The sequence below is a fragment of the Pongo pygmaeus genome, chromosome 6 (genome assembly GCF_028885625.2).
Source record: "Pongo pygmaeus isolate AG05252 chromosome 6, NHGRI_mPonPyg2-v2.0_pri, whole genome shotgun sequence".
In the NCBI taxonomy this organism is placed as follows: Eukaryota; Metazoa; Chordata; class Mammalia; order Primates; family Hominidae; genus Pongo; species Pongo pygmaeus.
The window spans coordinates 86980687-87000296 of record NC_072379.2 but is presented as its reverse complement, the minus strand read 5'-3'; the positions used below and the strand labels follow the sequence as shown (position 1 = coordinate 87000296).

Here is a 19610-nt window from a genome sequence, read left to right as displayed (position 1 = left end):
ATCATTAGCTGATTTTCATTTTCTTCTTCTTTTGTTTTGATATTTTTATTATCCAACTATAAAAATGAGGTGAACTTATCTTCAAATGTTTTCATTTTTATTGCATTATATTTTACATAAAATCAAATTTCCAGTTACAATCTGATGAATTTGGTAAATGTATGTAGTGTGAAAACCACCTCCACAATCAAGTTGTAGAACACTTTCATCATCTCAGAAAGTATCCTGGTTTCCTATAGCAGTCAAGTAAACATTTTATTTCTTACTATTAATTGTTTTTTCACACCTTAGTCAATCTGGAATAGTAGGATTTCAAATAATAAAATGCTGCATAGAAAACAAAATTTCTATCTTAGGAGATATTCTAGACCAGAGGTTGGTAAACTTTTTCTGTGAAGGGCTAGATAATAAATATTTTTGCCCATGAAGTCTCTGTTGCAACTACACAAAATCTGTTGTTTCAATGAAAAATCAGCCACAGACACCATCTCAACAAATGGATGTGGCTGGATTTGGTTCCTGGAGCATAATTTGCCAACCGCTGTTCTAGACCTTTGCAGTTCAGTTGTTCTTACTAATAACCAATGAGCTGGTAATAAAGCATTTGGTTCAGTGAGATTTTCAAAGGAAAAATAAATAATGAAATAATTTGTAATATTATAATTTGGTATATACTCATCTTTAAAGTTATTATTTCTGAAAGTATCCAATATATGATACTCTAAACACCTACAAAGCGTAGCTAGAGTAAGTTCATGTTACACAATTTTTATAGTAGTTGCAAAGGGATCATGAAAGAATAGTTTGGAATTTTTATGTGTATTGCAATTTGTATTAAAGCGCAAATTGTAGATCCTAAATCATACCACTAACTGATAAAATGTTTACAAATTGTTGACTTCTGTCAGCCTGTATTTTCTTTTCATGTAATATTGCTAAATACAGATTTGTTTTTCCTGTACTAAACGGCAATCCTTTCTTAAATGAATAATCCATCTTTGTTTTGTGAGTCTTTCAAAACCATCTGAACAACTCCACTAAACCCTGTAGGTTTGAGAGCTTGTGGAATAAGAATGTCATCCATTGGGCTAATTGAGCACATGGACAGACTAGGCTTTTACATGGTGGAATGCTACCTTCTGAACACGTGGCCTTTCTCATAGGCATCTCTTCCCTCCTTAAAAGTCCAACTTGCTAATGTTATATTGTTTTTATTAAACTTTTGGGGGGTTAAAACCTAGTAATCTAGTAAAAACTCAACCCAAATTTATTACTTCACACATTGCCAGCAAATGACCTCATCATAGGAACTACATGAAATCAGTAATTTTTTTTTAAATGAGTCATTTGTGACTTTATGATAATAATAGTGCAACAATGAATGCTAATGTAAGAAAACTATTTTTAGAAAAGGTGTTCTGTTAAATGGCTTATCTTTTGACTTAAAAGTTAGTAATGTGTGAAGTTGCCAATAGTTGAAACAAAACAAGGTTTACAGAAAATAATTGATATTATAAAGGATATCTTTTAAAAATTCCATGTGTGTTTGCTTTGATTTTGAACACTAATTCCCTTGAAATTTGTTTTGAGACATGTATACTGTATTTGTTTACAACATTTGATGCATTGTCATCTTTAAAGTTATATAATAGATTGAGAGTAATTTTGTGCCCATGATTTATTGTTTCGAACTTTGGTATTTTAACATATAATCATAATTTCCAAGATTAAATCAGTCCACATGTACTAAATTTTACTTCTATACTTATATTTCAAATATGGTTTCCCCTTTCTGCTCCTTTAACAAAATATTTAATGAAGGAAACAGGAATATCAATACAAGAGTGGATAGCGAAATAGCACTATGATTCTGTAACTCAAATTTGTTTTGAAGAGGATTTCTAAATTTCAGGTGCCTTCAGCCGTACTGTAAGATTTCAAATAAAGCTTTATTGGAGAAGATAAAAGTATTAAGGAGAAGTTATTTGGACTGACAAGATGGGAATATTTAAAGTGTACATAACAGATTCTGAAAAACTAGGACATGAGCTTCAGATGTTAGATTTCTGTCTGTAATTCTTAAAGGCTAAGACATTTGTCTAGTATAGCACAAGATAAGTTTGAGTTTCATTGCTGCCAGCTCTTTAAAAACCATGGCAGTCTTCTGTGAACACTCTTGGTCCTAAAAAATGCAGCATGTGTAATGTTTACTGACAAGTGAGGATACATAGATTGTCGGGTTGCGGACACTAACTTCAAACTTATCAAAATCTATCCAACTGTATTCTTGCATTCATTTGTATTGGTTATTAGTACAGTCTTCTTGGATGTAGAAATGCAACATTCATTGCATTCATTTTATGAATTATATAATTATGTTTTAAAAGTCCTAGATGCTTGGCCAGTTTTGAAACTTTCATCATCTTGTAGAAATCTATTACAGGATTTATTCTGCAAGCAAGTTTCCCTTTAAGGAAGATTTTATTTTTTAACTTCTAAATTGTTTGATGATTCAGATTGTTCATGCAAGCCTATCCCAGGTTTTAGTAGCTAAATGAGCTATTATGCAGACAAGCCTGAGCTTTGAAAGGCAACTTGGTTGTACTAGTGAGAATATTTAAATAGTAGTTTATTTCTGCTTGTTCCACCCAGTCTTCAACTCACTCCTGCCAGCCACCAGTTTTCCTGCCATGCCATGAAAGTCTGTCATTTACAACCGATGACTATTTTAGGAACCGAACCATAATGAAATAAGGCTGGAGTCTTGGGGCATGTAGGGAGCTGAGACTGCCCAGGGCTGTATGAGGACTTATTAGATCCTTTTTCTTTCTGTCTTTAAAAACATTTTTTTTTCTATAGGTAACATGTGCACCCTGTCATAGACATTGCAAAGAGTACAAAATGGGAGTTTAGTGACAGTTAAATTTTCTTCTCTCCTGTTTGCTTGTTCCTTTCCCCACAGGCAGTTGCCTTCACCAGTTTCTTATGCATCTTTCCAGAGATCCAATATGCAAATGGAATCACATATTTTTTACACAAATAATACCTAATATGCCCCACAAATAATACCTAATATACTGTTATTTATTTTGCCTTTTCCATTAACAATATATTATAGTTGGTTCCATATTAGTACATAGCGATTTATTGGCCTTATTGGCTGCATTTTGTATCTGTACTGTAATTCCAGTTCTTTCCTGGAGTTTGAAGTTATTTTTAGTCATTTGCTACAAACAATGTCATAATGAATCTCCATGCCCATAAGTCTTTGTATGTGTAAATATACAATAAGGCTGGGTGCAGTGGCTCATGCCTGTAATCCCAGCACTTTGGGAGGCTGAGGCAGGTGGATCACTTGAGTCCAGGAATTCTAGACTAGCCTGGACAACATGGCGAAAATCTGTCTCTACAAAAAATATAAAAATCAGCCAGGTGTGGTAGCTTGTGCCTGTAGTCTCAGCTACTTAGGGGGCTGAGGTGGGAGGGTTGCTTGAGCCTGGGAGGTTGAGGCTGCAGTGAGCTGTGATTGTGCCACGGCCCTCCAGGCTGGGTGACAGAACCAGACCTTGTCTCAAAAAAAAGTGTATATCTATCTGTATCTGTATCTATATTGATATAGATATATGTATTTCTATAAATCTATCTATCTGTCTATCTATCTATCTATCTGTCTGTCTATCTATCTATCTATCTGTGATAAACACTTAGAATAAAGTTGCCATTGGTCACTCTCTGAAACTTCTGAAAAATAACCAATGGCTTCCAAGTTCAGGTCAACCAGTTAACTCAATGAACACATTACTCACGTATTGATCCTGGGGGCTTTCAACAATCAGACATGGCCTCTGCCTTAAATAGGTTAGGGCCACTTTCATGTGATGGTGATGCTTCAAGACAAAGTGCTGGGTGACAAATCAGAGGTGCTGTTGAATCTTGAGAAAGTCCACAACAGGGAGAAATAACTTGTAACTTCAGTAATCAAGGAAAAATTAGAGGATGGGTTGAGGTTAGAATTAGATATGGGAAGTGGAAGAGAAGGGCATGTGGGGAGGGTGCCTGGAAGCATGGATGCACCAAAGTACATGAAGGACATACTGCATTCTATCACATGGACCTCCTCACCATACCTGTGACATGCCAGGCCCACCCTGTCTCAAAACGTGAGCATCTGCTATACCCACTGCCTGAATCACTTCCCCTAGATTTCTTTATGGCTTGCTCTCTTCCCAGGACATTGGGGCTCCTCAGCATGGGCCCTGGTTATTTGTTTAGTTTGTTTGTCTGTTTGTTTTTAGAGATAGGGTCCTGCAGGAGAGCAAGACAGGGTAAAGAGCAGTGGTGCAATCATAGCTCACTGCAGCCTTATATTCCTGGGTTCAAGTGATCCTCCTGCCTCTTGAGTAGCTGGATCTACAGGTGCACACCGCCAAACCCGGCTATTTTTTTTTTTAATTTTTTGTAGACATGACATCTTGCTATGTTGCCCAGGCTGGACTCAAACCCTTGGGGGCCAGCAATCTTCCTGACTTAGCCTCCCAGGTAGCTGAGAATACAGGTGCATGCCACTGCACCCAGCATGGGCCCTGCGAGTTTGCACCAGTGCATCAGGTGTTGTTCTGTTGTGTCTGAAGCAGGTGCCTCATGTTCTTGTACCTTGCTATTCCTTTTCATGCCACCATAAAAGTGCCTGTAACGTTGACCCTTAGGGCACATCCTGGCTCCTCCCTGGTGTCTTCCACTGCAATGGCTATTCTGGCTTCCTTTGCCATCTGCACAAGGGCAAAGCTGACCCTTTTCTTAGTCAGCCATAAGGCAGCTGATATCTGGCTGTTATTTCCAACAAGATTTTATGAAGGCGGGACATTTGGGGATGGGCAGGGCAGAGCAGAGGTATCACACACTTCTCTTCAAAGTGCTCTGCTCAGAGCTTAGAGGATCAGTCTCAGTGTGGGGGAAAGGGATCCCTTATCTTTATTTCCTGTGCATCTCTCTCTGACTAGGGCCGGATTCTCTATTTCCCTAGTGATTACACCCTAGGGTTGCTATCTGGAATTCAGGCCCTACAACCCCAAGGCTTGGGAAGGAATGTTCTCTCCCTATGAGAATCTAAGGTGCCTGGGAAGTCTCATCTTAGATCTTGGAGTCCACCTTCCATACCCCAGCCACAGGACTGGGGACTCTGCCCTCCAGCCCCAGTAGACAGTCATAGCACATAACGTTTATACAAGATAGAGCTCTGGGTGACAAATCAGAGGCACAGTTGAATCTTGAGAAATTTCACAAGAAGAAGAAATGAGTGAAATTTCACAATAAGGAGAAATGACTTGTGGCTTCAGGGGTTAAGGATCTGATCACAACCAACAGTACAATATTAGTAATCCTTGTGAGATTTAGACTTAAATGTTACTGCAGGTTGGGCTTTATTGGTCCATTCCTTTGGAGGGTGAAGAATAGCTTTCAGCACACACCCTTTCTTCAGTTCTCTGAGTTCCTGAAAACTGCTGATCAAGAATAGGGGGAAGCTTCATTGTGCAGTCTCTATGTTCCCTGAGTCAGTAAACATCTTCCTCAAAGAAGCCACAGAGCCTCAGAAACATGGCTCTGCTAAAACATGCACCCGGCTTACATTAAACCCTTTCTTCTTTTTGAAACATCAAGATGCAGGTTAATTTCACTGCTTGCCCCAGAACAGTGGGTAGGGACTTGCTTTATATTTATGTAACAGAATTTGCCATTAAGTTGATTTTTCCAAGAATAAAGAAACAGCCTCAAATGTAAATTCAGGTCTCTTCCTTCAGTAAAGCTGAACAGCTGGAAGCTTTAAAATGAGTATTTTTATACTTCTGCCTGTCAAGGTTTTTTTTAAAAAAAACTGTCGAGTCTGGACATACCTATTTCTATGGCTCAAGTTAACTCGTTGAGAGGCAGCTAAAGTGTCGTGCTGAATCAGAGAAGCCTGATATTTCTATGGTTGAGCTCTAAGCTGGCTTAACACATCTAAGTATAATAATTCATAGCCTGGAATCCTAGTAAGCAAAGGAAGAATTAATCCCCTTTCCAAGTGTGTTTTACACAGACTTAGTCTTGTCTAAATTGTACATTTTACAGAAGACCCAGTGCTACATAGAGATGGAGAAGAGGTGGGGAGTGGTGGTAAAAAATTGAGACAATCATAAGAAATGATCCTTGCTCTTAGGGAGTATATTTTGTATAGCTAGAGAGGTAAACAGAGATCAAAATATAAATAATAACAGATTTATATACTGTCTGCCAAGTGAACTGAATAGAGATTGAGATATAATATAAAAGTTTAGAGGAGAGATTAATTCTTGAGATTTTATCTAAAATTTAAATATCATATTAGATAAAATTTGAGAAAAATTTATTAGTCAGGAAAGTAGTTCCCTTACTTGTATTTAAGGGCTAGTAGCTTGTATATTAATAGCCTTATGGCATAAATAAGAATATTAATAGCCTTATTAATAGACTTGTATTTTTATTTACAATATTCATGTGCATCATAAACAGATTAAAGTATTTTATGTCTGTTTTGGGGTTACTTCTTACCCCCTAAAGGGGATCTTGAGCTTTAACATGATTCAACTTTACTCATATTAAGTTCTTTAACGTTTTGAAATCCAAGGATAGGTTTTCTATTGAAGTCTCAAGGTGAAAACAGAGATGTTCTGGATGAGTTGGGGTGGGTCCTGGTATAGTTTGAGTGTTTCCCCCAGAATATGTTTTGGAAATTTGGTCCCTAGTGCGGCAGTGTTGGGAGGTGGGACCTTTAAGGGGTGATTAGGTTGTTAAGAGGAATTAATGCTGCTCTTGCAGGACTGGGTTAATCCTCACAGGAGTGAGTGAGTTCTTGCTCTCAGGGAACTGGATTAGTTACCAAGAGAGTGGATTGTTATAAACTGAGTTTTTGCCCGTCATGTTTTGCCCTTTTGTACGTGCACACTTCATCCTTCCACTTCTCTACAACATAATGACACAATGCCAAACTCTATCCAGATGCCAACCAGATGCAGCTGCCTGATCTTGGACTTCCAAGCCTCCATAACCATCAGCCAAAGTAAACTTTTTTTCTTTATAAATGACTAACTTTCAAGTATTCTTTGATAGCAACAAAAAATGGACTAAGACAGGTCCATCCCTGTAGGCTGGGATGACACACAAGTGCGATCTGCCAAAGGAACCTCTGCTTCAGAGGTTCATACTAGGTGGTTGTTCTTGCTAGATATGTCAGTTTATCAGTAGACTTACTGCAGGCCAGACGTCATGCCAGGGACTGGAGATACAAAGGCAGGTGAAATGTGGCCATGGCCGGGTGCAGTGGCCCACGCCTGTAATCCCAGCACTTTGGGAAGCCGAGGTGGGAGGATCACTTGAGCCCAGGAGTTTGAGACCAACCTGTGCAACATGGCAAGATTCTGTCTCTACAAAAAATTTAAAAATTAGCTCGACATAGTGGTGCACGCCTGTAGCCCTAGCTACTTGGAGGCTGAGCTAAGAGGACCTCTTGAGCCCAGGAGTGTGAGGCTGCAGTGAGCTGTGATTGTGCCACACCACTCCAGCGTGGGTGACAGAGTAAGATCCTTTCTCAAAAAGGTTAAAAAATGTGGCCTTATTTTGGGAAAATTGGTCTGCCCCACCTGTGTGGGGCAGGTGGCAGCTGTCATGTAAATGAAAGACTTTGCTATGTTTATCTGTTAAGTGCAGTGCTGAGGTAAATCAGAGAACAGAGGAACGTTCATTACCTGGACCAGGAAGGGGAGGGCAAGTCAGGGAAGCTTCTGGAGGCCTTGGCCCTGAGTATAATTTTGAAGGATATGTAGGAGTCATCTGCTGAATAAGTATTAATAATTACAGGATATGAGACCATGTTGTGCCAATGAACTGACATAAGAAAAAAAATAATTAGTGGTAATTTGATTGGCTGCTAACAGTTGGCTAGAACATAGAAAGGGATGGGAAGAAACAAGGTAGTCACATGTTCTTTTATTCCTTGGAATTGGTACTTCAGGATAAAGCCCAGAGGATCTATTAAGATTTTTAGCAGAGAACTGGTTTAATCAGATGATGTTTTAGTTTATGGTAATAGCCAGTATGAATTAAGGGTTACTCTAGGCCAACTGTATGATTAAGCATTTTTCATGCATTATCTCATCTAATTCACACAAATACCTTTCGAGTTAGGTGTGGCTGTTGTATCAGGATTCTAGAAGGAAACAAAGGGCAACACATATGGGGCAATTGAGGGGTGTTCGACGAAGGGACTGTTTGTGAAACTCTGGGCAGGGTTAAGTATGTGGAACCCTTTCAGGCTAGCGATAGTGTGGAAAATTTCACTACTCCTCCTGGGAGAATTTAGAGAAATTGGTTCTGGAACTGCCTGAGCAAGAGCTGTAGCCTTCCAAGGAATAACTTAGGCAATACCATTTCCTTGTCCAGCTGGGAAGAAGCCAGGAGAACAAATATACTGAGCTCACTTTTCTCCTTCCTTATGATCATTTGGTCAGTTTGCTGCCCATTGGCCAAACCCAACTTGAGGCCAGGGGACAAGTACTTTGTAATTACACGCTCATTAAGAACAGCCTGTGGGGAGCAAAGAACAGGGTGAAGGAGAGTAAAGAATGCATCAGAAGAGGCAAATTCAGAATATCTAGCAGAGTTTCACTACATGTATTTCACAGACAAAGCCACTGAAGCTCAGCCCCAAATCACACATCTTGTAAGTGGCGGTCATAGCTGACCCCAAAAAGGAAGCTCTTACATACTATATGAAACCGTCTTTTCATCAGAATATGGAAGAGGAATAGGAAGGGCAAACTTTGCAGCTAGGAGACCAGTTAATAGGTTCAAGACCCAGAAGTGTTTAAGTCTGAGGGCTTGATGTGGCAGCAGCAGTAGGGAAAAAGAAGGGAATGGATTAGAAACAGTGGAGGCAGAATGGACAGAACTTTGGGCCTCAATTTATTTTCTGTTTAAAAATAAATAAGAATATTACAGAAGATACAGACTGTCTTAGATCCTTGCCTGAATGAAAGCTCTGTGATAATTCTTCTCTGTAGTGATTATGATATGTATTTATTTCATGGAATTAATGTATTTTTGAAAATGTTCCCCAAATGCTTCTTTTGGAGATTCAAAGTTGTGACGCTTATTTATTACATTAGCAATGCCCAACTCCAATTTTGAGATAACCAAGATTGTCACCAGGTGTCACAAAGTGTCTTTAAAATTATCAGAATAAAGATGTGCATGTCTTTTAATAGGCCTCTCCTCAAATAGAATGATGAGAGAAAAGAAAATACTAAAAGCATAGTGAAAATAATTCAGAAAACCTGGGCAGCAGCCATAAAATGTAAAAGTATTACATTAATTCAGTATGACCCAAAGCTTTTTTTTCTTGAATTTGCTCAATAATCGCCTCATTAATTTGCACTGATTCATAAGGGCATTTATTACTGAAGAAACATAAAAACCTCTTAGTTCATGTTTGAAAGTAGTTGCCTATTTTTATATCATGGAATGTTTTAAAAATTCACTTCAGTCCAGGCATTTCAGAAGAGCCTTTTCTTTCAGTGTTATTTATTACATGCCCTTTAGATTGGCTTTGACCACACCCCAGTTTGAGGTTTCCGAAAACAAAAAACAAAAAAAAAAAACTGTCCTCAGGATCCTGTAAGATAAATAGGCCATTCCCTTTTCATGGTCCCCCTCTCCCAGCAGTTTCCATTTCCCGCTGTTACCCTGCAAGCCATCACAGCCTTCTAGCTTACTGCTTCATTTATGTGTCTACTGCCTTCCACCCTTTCCATTTTAAAACAAAACAAACCAACAAACAAAGCAGATAAGAGTTGTTCTCATTTCAGCAACCAGACCCTAGCTTGAAGTTTCCTGAGCTTTTCTCTGCAGTATTTCCTTACCAATTTTCTCTTTTCTTCACAGGCTTTTTGTCTGATTATCTGGAGGCTCTCTAGACAGCATCAGTCATTCTCTCTAATGTACTCATGTTTTTGGAACCTTTTTCCAGAACAACCAGCCTGTGTTTTCAGTTCACTTCCCATTCCTGTCTTCGCGGCCATCCATCCCACAACCGTATCCCTTTCAGTCTCCCTCACCAGGCTAGCCAGTCACCGTTCTGGACTTTGGACCTGCTGATCTAGGCTACCATCCAATGTGAGCCCCACACTTGCCAGGCAACCTGTTCCCAAGTTCCCAGTCTTCTTGGGGAGGCAGTAGCACTACCTGCATTTTCCCAGCCACTTACTACAGTATGACCTGGGGTAAATTAGTTTCTCTAGGCATTAGTTTTCTTTCTGTTATATTGGGATACGAATAATCTTACAACACTCTAAGTTGTGTAACCATTAAATGATACAATACATTTAAAACCACTAGAGTACCTAACGGATTATAACTGCTCGATAAATTATCTTGTGCTTTGCCTCTGTATAATGAGCACTGTACATCCACTGATTTTCATGATTTTCTATTATCTATAATAAGACCAGGTAAGGATATTGCCTCCTCCTACTACTTAAAAAAGAAAGAAAGAAAGAAAAAGAACTCTAGGTGGTTTAGGAAGGAAATGGGAAGAGTTTTCTCATAAGCCTTCCATACAAACACTCATATTAATTTTTTCTTTTAAAAACTAAAGAAATTAATACACTAACAAGAGCATATGTTGTCATTTTAAATATGTATGTATAATAAATTTTATCTTTATAGATTGACTTCTTTCCTATCAAGTGCAAAGTATTTCTCTGGCATAAATCACAGTTAGTCTTACCTTACTTGACATAATTATGGTTGTAATTATTTCAATAAATATTTTCTCTTTAACACATATAGATGCATACTTGTATAATGTTTTGAGTATATATTAATATATGTTTACAAACAAATGCCTTAAAAGTTCTGAATATTATGCCTTGACTTAAAACAGATTCTTATGATGAATTAATGGGTTTTAACTTTAATTTTTGAAAATTGGTAATAAATCAGCATGGTTATGGAAATTCATCAAAATTGCTGATTTAGTCAGGTTTTGAAATTCATTTTTTATATTGTGTTGTCATCTAGCATTGGAATAATAACTACAAGTTTCATTAACTGAGAAGCAGAAACTAGAAAATGAGATGTAAACCAGTGAACTGTGAAAATGATGATATATTCACATATACTCTATTGAAAATGATTTTGCATTCTCTGCTAATGCAGATGTGATGTGATGGGATTGTTGAGGTGGAATTATTTAAGGGGCTGTTTAAGAATTTAAGCATATATGATATTCATACATTGAATAAAGAAGATTTTAGTGAAAATTATTTTCTTAGAATCACTGAGCATTAGTACTTGAATGAATTAGTACTTAAAGTTAACCTAGTCTGTCCCAGGAGTCAGCAAACTTTTTCTTACAGGGCCAGGTACTAAATATCATGGCCTATGGGTCAGATGGTTTCTGTCAACTATTCAGCTCAGCTGTTTAGTGCAAAAGCATCTATAGGCAATACATGAGTGAATGGATGTAGCGGTCCACCAAAATTTAATTACAAAGACAGATGGCTGGCACTCAGGCCATAGTTTGCTGACCCCAGATCTCAGGCCCCTCATCATACACATAGTGAAACCAACACTAGAAAGCTTAGGTCACTTAATCAAGGAGAAATAACAAAATAACAAACCTAGATAGTGCCAGAACCACTACCAGGCATTTAGTTTTGCCATTATCACAAGTCTTCCAATATGCATGCTAATGCTCTAAGAACAAAAGCATGTTTCTCATATAGTATTTAGCCAAAGAATTCTAACTAGTTGGTTTTCCACATCTATTAATTTCACTTAAAGTTGTTATTTCCCAGAAAACCATATTGTTTTTATTTTCTATGCAAAAAGAGAAAAAATAGAAAAAAAATGAAATTCCTTTACTGTATGTGAAAGTTAATTATTTGAATATTTTCTGTCTTCTTTGGAATGCTTATATTAAAATATTATTTCTGTTATTTAAAAATTATATATATGTGTGTGTGTGTATAGTTTTTTTGTTGGTTTGTTTTGTTTTGTTTTGTTTTTTTTAGATGGAGTTTCACTATTGTGGCCCAGGCTGGAGTTCAGTGGTGCGATCTCGGCTCACTGCAGCTGCACCTCCGGGGTTTAAGTGATTCTCTGTCTCAGCTTCCTGAGTAGCTGGGTTTACAGGCGCCCGCCACCACACTTGGCCAATTTTTTGTATTTTTAGTAGAGATGGGGTTTCATCATGTTGGTTAGGCTGGTCTTGACTTCCTAACCTCAGGTGATCCACCTGCCACGGCCTCCTAAAGTGCTGGGATTACAGGCATGAGCCACTGCACCCGGCCAAATGAAATATATTTTTAAAAAAATCTGTGCCGTTTAGGATATATATAAATTAGGCATAATTTATTGAACTTAAAAAATTCAGGGATAATTAAATAAAACCAAATATTACCTTAACATATTTCAGTGTCTTCTGGACTTAATTCCTTTTTATTTATGTTCAAAGAATACCCTTATTCAGTAGAAAGACTACTGAATAAATCTAAACATTTTTAAGGGATTTTGGTTTCTTATAAAAAGTAGCACTGTTGAAAGTCTGGACAGAAACCAAAGATGTTACATACAAAGGAAAGAAAAGGATATTTTAATTGTAATCTTGAAACTACTTTTCCACCTTAAACAACACCATAGGATGGCAAATGTATTTAAAAAACAAACAAACAAAAAAACATAGACCTGTCCTCAGAATGCCCACTTTTCTGGAAAGGATACACTTCCTATTAAGTCAAATAAGAGGGAGGGAGTTGGTGGGTACCCACATCTCATAGTGATTATATGAGTAGATTGGGCATTTAAGTCTTTTATTGTTATTGTTACTGTTATTTGCATTGAGGAATGTTCCAATTAAACAATAAAATTAATTTTTGTTTTTATTTTTGTTTTTTGAGACGGAGTTTTGCTCTGTTGCCCAGGCGTAATCTTGGCTCACTGCAACCTCCGCCTCCTGGGTTCAAGTGATTGTCGTGCCTCAGCCTCTCGAGTACCTGGGATTACAGGTGCATGCCACCATACCCAGCTGATTTTTTATTTTCAATAGAGACGTGGTTTCACCATGTTGGCCAGGCTGGTCTTGATCTCCTGCCTTCAGGTGACCCACCTGCCTTGGCTTCCCAAAGTGCAGGAATTACAGGTGTTAACCACTGCGCCTGGCCAACAATAAAAATAATTTTAATAAAGGTAGATCATTTATTGTCTATATTTTGAAGATAATATTGTGCCATGGTCAGACTTGCTGGTGTAATAATCCAGCAAGAGATGATATGAGGACCTAAGGAGGAGGAAGAAAAGAGGGAAAATTATAAAGTAAAATCCACTGGGTTTTGTGATTTCGTTAAGTGCAGGGAGACTAAACCGAAACAAGACTTCCAGCTTTGGTGAATGGATGGATGGTGATGTGTAGCAGTCAGTTGGAGATGCTAGAGGATGTAGTACTGGTTAGAAAATTGGAGACAGGAGAAATGTTTAATTGAGATACCTGTGGACTATCATGGAAGATCTAAGTGGACATTTTTGATATAGAAACATGAAGCTTTAGGGGAAGACTGATGCTAGCTATATGTGTTTGGGATCATCAGTATATATAGATAGTAACTTAAGCCATGGGAGTAAATGGAATCATTCAGGGAAACCTTGTCAAGTACAGAGAGAAAAGATTAAAGGCTAGAACACCATAAGAAAATATTTGTTCGTTGGTTGTTTATGGATACATTATAAAAGCAGCAATAGAGTATCTTCAAACAGTGTTACCACATCATAAGATATTTAATATAGTATAAATTCTGTAGGAGGGAGAATACTCCATTAAAAAATTATATCAAAAAAGAAATTCTTGGCCAGTCTTTGGCTGTGGAATGGGAATGAAATCCAAAAGCCTTCACCCCATGGACTGATTCATGGAATAGAGAAGGCCTCAAGTCTTTCCCTTCCCAGTGTAACTGTCTTGTGGTAAAATATTATCCAAGCATTTTATGTCTGTTTGGAGTCAAGTGATAAAGAAAGGAACCTTTCTCCTAGAAATATTGATTTTGTGATTAACTAAGAGCAAGACTTTTTTTCTGATTAATTTGGTGAGTAAGGTGTGTTGAGAGAGAGGTGTGGGAGTTGCTCTATAATATAATATGAAACCACTGACCAACACAAGGCTTTGGCCCACTTTCTGGAAAGACTCTGAAGTAATGAAAGATACAATTTCTATACCGTATTTTAGTTGACTCTGCAAATTCAGCTAGATTTGCTGTTATTAATTTCACTTAGTTAGAAAGGAGTAAGTCAGTGTTGTCAGTTCCTTCTCAATTCCTTAGTCAAAGCAAAGGAATGGGAATTATCATTTCTGAACTTTATCCTAGGTTCAGCAATTTTCTCCATAGAGTTAAAGAGATTGCTTAAATCCCTAGCCAATTTTACCAGCTACAAAAAAAATGATGCACTGGAATTTGAAGGAATAATTAAATGTACATGGAATATAAGTTCTAGTTTACATCTGTGTACAGCTAAAATAAAAGAACCTTGGCTATTTTTGGAACTTGAAACAGTTACTAGTAAAGTGCATTTGCTCCTGGACTCTTTTGGTGTATTCTTTGTATTAATTCTGGCTGGAGTTATATTGAGTGCCTGTAGGACATCTAGCACCTATGCCTAGTAAGGAATTACATAGAACCAGGTCTGAAGCCCAAAGACAAGTATAAGCTGGAGGTAAAATCGTGGGAGAAATCTTCTATGGATGACAGTTAAAAAACTCGAAATAAGGCCCAGTGACCTATAAAGTGTATATATTTGAGAAAGCACTGGTTTAAGCGTGTGTATATATAACCATAGACAAAACCAGCATTTAAGGGGCAAAAAGGGGTAGGTCCCAGAAGGAGACCAAGTCATTCCTGGTTAACTATCCTATATCTGAGAAATAAAGGGAGAAAATGTAGAAGAAGGGTAGTGGTCAGCAGAGTCTAATGCAGCAGAGGCTATTATGATGAGGCCTGAAGAGTCTCCATTGTTTGGTGCTGAATGGCTGGTCTGCTTAGGGAAAATGTCGGGAGCACTGTCCCGTGATTTATTCTGTGTCCATGCCAGAGGGTAGAACCAGGCTCAGGGTAGCAGCAGATATTATCTATAAGATAACCATCTTACAGAGATGTGAGGAGGAGTTTTTTTTATTGGATAAGAGGTTAGCTATAAAGCTTCTTAACTCCTCCAGAAATCCAAGATTCCGCTGTGCTAGTATCAGGATTCAAAGCTCAACTTTGAATCATTGGCAGTAGGGCTTGAATAGCAGGATTATCCCTTTTACTCTGGGGTCTTTCATTAGTTAGAAATGTCAACACCGTAAAGTTGGATACACTGAATTTTATGCAAGTCATTTTAGGTGCCCATCGGAATTGTACCCCTTCATGAGCATACACTCAGCCAAAGCAGCAACGTGCATATAACCTGCATTTGTCTGGTTAGCACTTTGCTTTTTGACTTTTAAATCAAACTAAACATTAATATAAGAAGTTTTGATAATAATCCATGAACTGCATCTTTTTTAAAAGGTAGTGTAGCTCTGTTCCTGTAGTGTAGCTCTGTTCCTGTAGTGTAACCATAGCAACTGACAAAGAACAGAGAAAGAAAGCTTTCACACATGCTGTGCTAATTAATCCTGTCCTACAGTTTTCTTTCAACTGAAGAATGCAGTTTAATAAATTTTGCATGAGTAAGCATGTTTTGATGCATGAACTGTATAAACACACAGCAATATCTTTACCAAAAATATTTGTTAAAAATGTAATTGTATATATTTATACTTCAAAGTCTCTTTCTTTCCTCTTTTGTTCATTCTTTCTCGTTCTTTGTTTCTTCTTGTCTTTCTGTTATTTTTATTTTTTGAGTCATTGTTTTAATGATTTTCTCTCTTCCTGAAAAGTTTTGAGATTTTCTTATCCTATTAACCAAACAGACATTTTTAGGGTAAAAATTTTTTGTTCATCAATATAGAGGACACTTTCTACAATAAATTGTTTTAATTGACTAACTGTATTCAAATGAGATGAGAGAATTTTTCTCAAGCAATGTAGAATAATGTATCTTAAAAATATAATAACATTCTTCACTCTGACACATTTACGTGCAAACCATTTTAAGAGACTCAGTCTTAAGCTTTGGAAAGTTAGATATTGAAAGTTATTTTTACTGTTATTTTGGGAAGTTATGTGGCTCATCTGAATAAAATTGGAGTAGCCTTTGGCCTAAACATGTGGGAAAAAAGACAGTAATGTAGATAAAGCACTTTTTTCTATTTGTAGTTTCCAAAAATATTTAACCAGTCTAGGAAACTCATATTCAGAGTGAGCATAGTTGATCTGAAATTACATGTGGTTATCTTGATGTATACTACTTCTAGGTTATTTTGAGGTCTTATTTTCCCCTTTACAACTGGGAACATCACAGTTTTTTTATAACTAGCGTGGTCTGAGCTGTCAGTGAAAATCTTCAATTTTTTTTCATTCTCTCATCCTTCTGGCTTAGCTTTCTGACAACAGGGCCTCAGGAGAACCAAGAGAATCAAGCCCAAATGTTTGTAGCATCCCATTTGACTTGACAACAGCATATGGAACAAATCAGAACCTATTTCAGGACTTGTGCCTGGCTCTTTATTCTCCATATGGAACCATAGTCATTTGAGGAACCAACCGTTTTGATGGGATTACCAAGTTCTGGAGACACTTTATCATCTTGATTGTCTTATCTATTGTTCAATTTTGCCTGAATTAATGTAGGATAAAACCTTGCAGAGGAAAGAAGGAAGAGGTTGTTATAGAAATCTATTATCAAAAATAATTACTCCATTCATATGGAGAAAAATTGGGGACCATGAATGTGCGAGTATGTCTTTGTGGTATAATCTGTACATTTTAATATGGAATACTTATAAATATCAACCAATTTATAGTAAACCATTGCATTATTATTAAAACTGACTGGTAGAAAAAAATTGGGGCACTGTAACCATAGCTGAATTAATTAGAAATTCTTTGTCTTACCAGCTGTCTTATTAACTTTAAAATTTACATATAATACTGAAAATGGAATGCTACATTTAATAAATAAGAAAAAGCCATTTCCTTACTACATAAAAATTTTTAAATAGAACATTAAAATGAATATGTTATGGTAGGTTCACTGTAAAAATGTTTTAAGTGCTATAAACATAACAGTAAATAATACTTTATACTTGTCACTAATGAATACAGCTAGATAGAAAGCTGTCACACAGGTTTTTTTCTTTTAAAAAATGACATCTATAGATTTTGTGATTTTTAAAATAATTGCACATTCATTCCACAAATCTTGGGAAAACACTCAGAAAAACTTACTAAAAAATAAAGATAATCCCATATTCCACAGGTAACCACTGAAGACGTTTAAATGTATTTTCTGCCAAACCTTTTTCTTTTTTTTTTTTAGAGGGAAAAAAACCAGACCTACTAATCTTTTTTCTGTGCATGAGTATTTATGGTTATGAGGTCAAATTGCATATACCTTTTCACTTAACATCTTCCCAGTTTAAAAAAATTATTAGAGGACATTTTAATTTATCATATATAATCTCATCAATGTATGTACCAGATTTGACTATTCCTTTATAGTTATTTATTTAGATGTTTTTTCAAAAAAGCTTCTGCAATAAGCATTTCCTAGTGAGTATTTGACAGAACACTGAAACCACAAGAAATTGTAGGACGATTCTTTGAGGAAAGTATTATACTCTCCTCTTGCAGATTCACAATACACATTAGAACAATTAAGAAAACTGAGAAGTTTCACAATTTAAGGATTCTTTAACTTTCTAAATCTATTTTTTCTCAAAGTTATTTGACCAAGGAACCGTTTCTCACACTGCTTATAAATCTGAAAAATTCAAGAGACTTCTAAGCTCCTGTGTTATAATAGTTTATGAATTATTTGTTTACTCTGCTGATATTTTATTAGATTCATGACATCAGTGCTTTATTAGGAAATAGAAATGTTTTAATGGTTATTAGCATGTGTTAAAAACAGAAACCACAATATGCTTTCCCCAGTTTTCTATTAACCTTGACACTGCACTCCTGATTCTGTATTAAAAGGTCAGGTTTGACCTTTAAAATTGTGAACATTCAAATTTAAATTCCCTTGTTTTGCTAATGCCTGTTAAACTTCTTTATGTTTCGTGTAACCCACAGGTCTTGCAAGAGCAAAATCCGTCCCTAGCCACACATACTCCAACGAAGTGGTTACCTTGTGGTACAGACCTCCAGATGTCCTTCTAGGCTCAACAGAATATTCCACCTGCCTTGACATGTGGTGAGAAATGGAAGCTTTACTCTAGCTAATCTATCTGTAGTGCTTGGTCTGGGTCAAGCCTAGACAAACATCCTAACAGTTTGAATGAAGATTAATGGTGCAGGAGTGTTTGCCTGCATGTGGCCATGCTGCTGGATGTTTTAAAACATGATTGGGAATGTTCTCTAATTAGAGTCTCCTTTGCAGATGCTGTGTGGTAATGGTTCTTGATGGACAGGGGCAGAGACATTTTTCTAACTGTCAGTATCATGATTTTTCTCTCCCTAAGAGTCTTAATTTGTGGCTGTATCTTATAACAAGGGAAGTATATATCTCCAGACGGCAACAGGATTGGAGTAGCAGGGAGTATGTTTAAATTTGCAACAAAGCTCTGATGAGTGGTCTGAAAATTTTGGTGTAACTGTTAGGCACCAGTTTGACTCACAGTATGTACTTGAAAACTTCTGACACTAGTTATCCAAAATGAAATAAAATGACTACTTTTAAAAAATATTATATGTTTAATTTTAGGTCTCACTTTCACAAATGCTTTAGCAAAGCTTAAAAATCTATTTTATGAGGTCCAGTGATTGTCAAGATTTAATTCATAATTAGCATAATGATAAACTATGCTGAGTTCCCAATTAAGTGTGATCCAAATCAAACAATCAAATAAGGGAATAATCTAATTTTTGGCCTGAAGGACAGACTGTTGAACATGTCTTTTATTAATAGAATAATTTCTTTTCTAGACTCACAGTTGTTTCCAAAGTAAAACAATTTACATAGCACATGCCTATTTTATAATAGGAGTCATCTTCCCTGAATGATTATGCCCCCATATGTAGAATTCCACTGTGTATTCATATAATTTTATGACCTCAGTAAAACTGCAGTATGTGTTGTTTATCTTACTGTTGTATACTTACTTACTTCAGTGCTCTACCCCCCGTAATCTTGGCTTTTCATAAATTGGCCTGTGATGAGGCCTGGCATCTTTCCTGATGTTTTTGATCCAAAAACATTATGGTGAGAAAACAATCAAGTTTCTCAGGATCTAGGGCACAGTGGAGATTTTTTTATGTTCTAGCGGCCCTCCCTAGGAATGAGATTTGGGGATTTGTAAAGCCACTGAGGATACCTGCAACATTTTGTGTACATGAGAACATATTTATTTTTATTGAAGTGTAGCTCTAAAGCTTCCTAGTAGAGCTACAAGAAAATCAGAT

General features: G+C 36.8%; 1 protein-coding gene across 7 annotated transcripts in view; it reads left to right on the top strand.

Moving 5' to 3' along the window:
• The window catches only part of CDK14 (cyclin dependent kinase 14), a 592881-nt gene that overhangs the window by 327530 nt on the left and 245741 nt on the right, over nt 1-19610 (top strand). For all 7 annotated transcript variants that reach the window (XM_054495986.2, XM_063667603.1, XM_054495990.2 and 4 more), the window contains one exon: nt 18282-18402. In XM_054495986.2, the coding sequence (XP_054351961.1) occupies nt 18282-18402 (121 nt within the window). The remainder of the gene's footprint in view (nt 1-18281; nt 18403-19610) is intronic.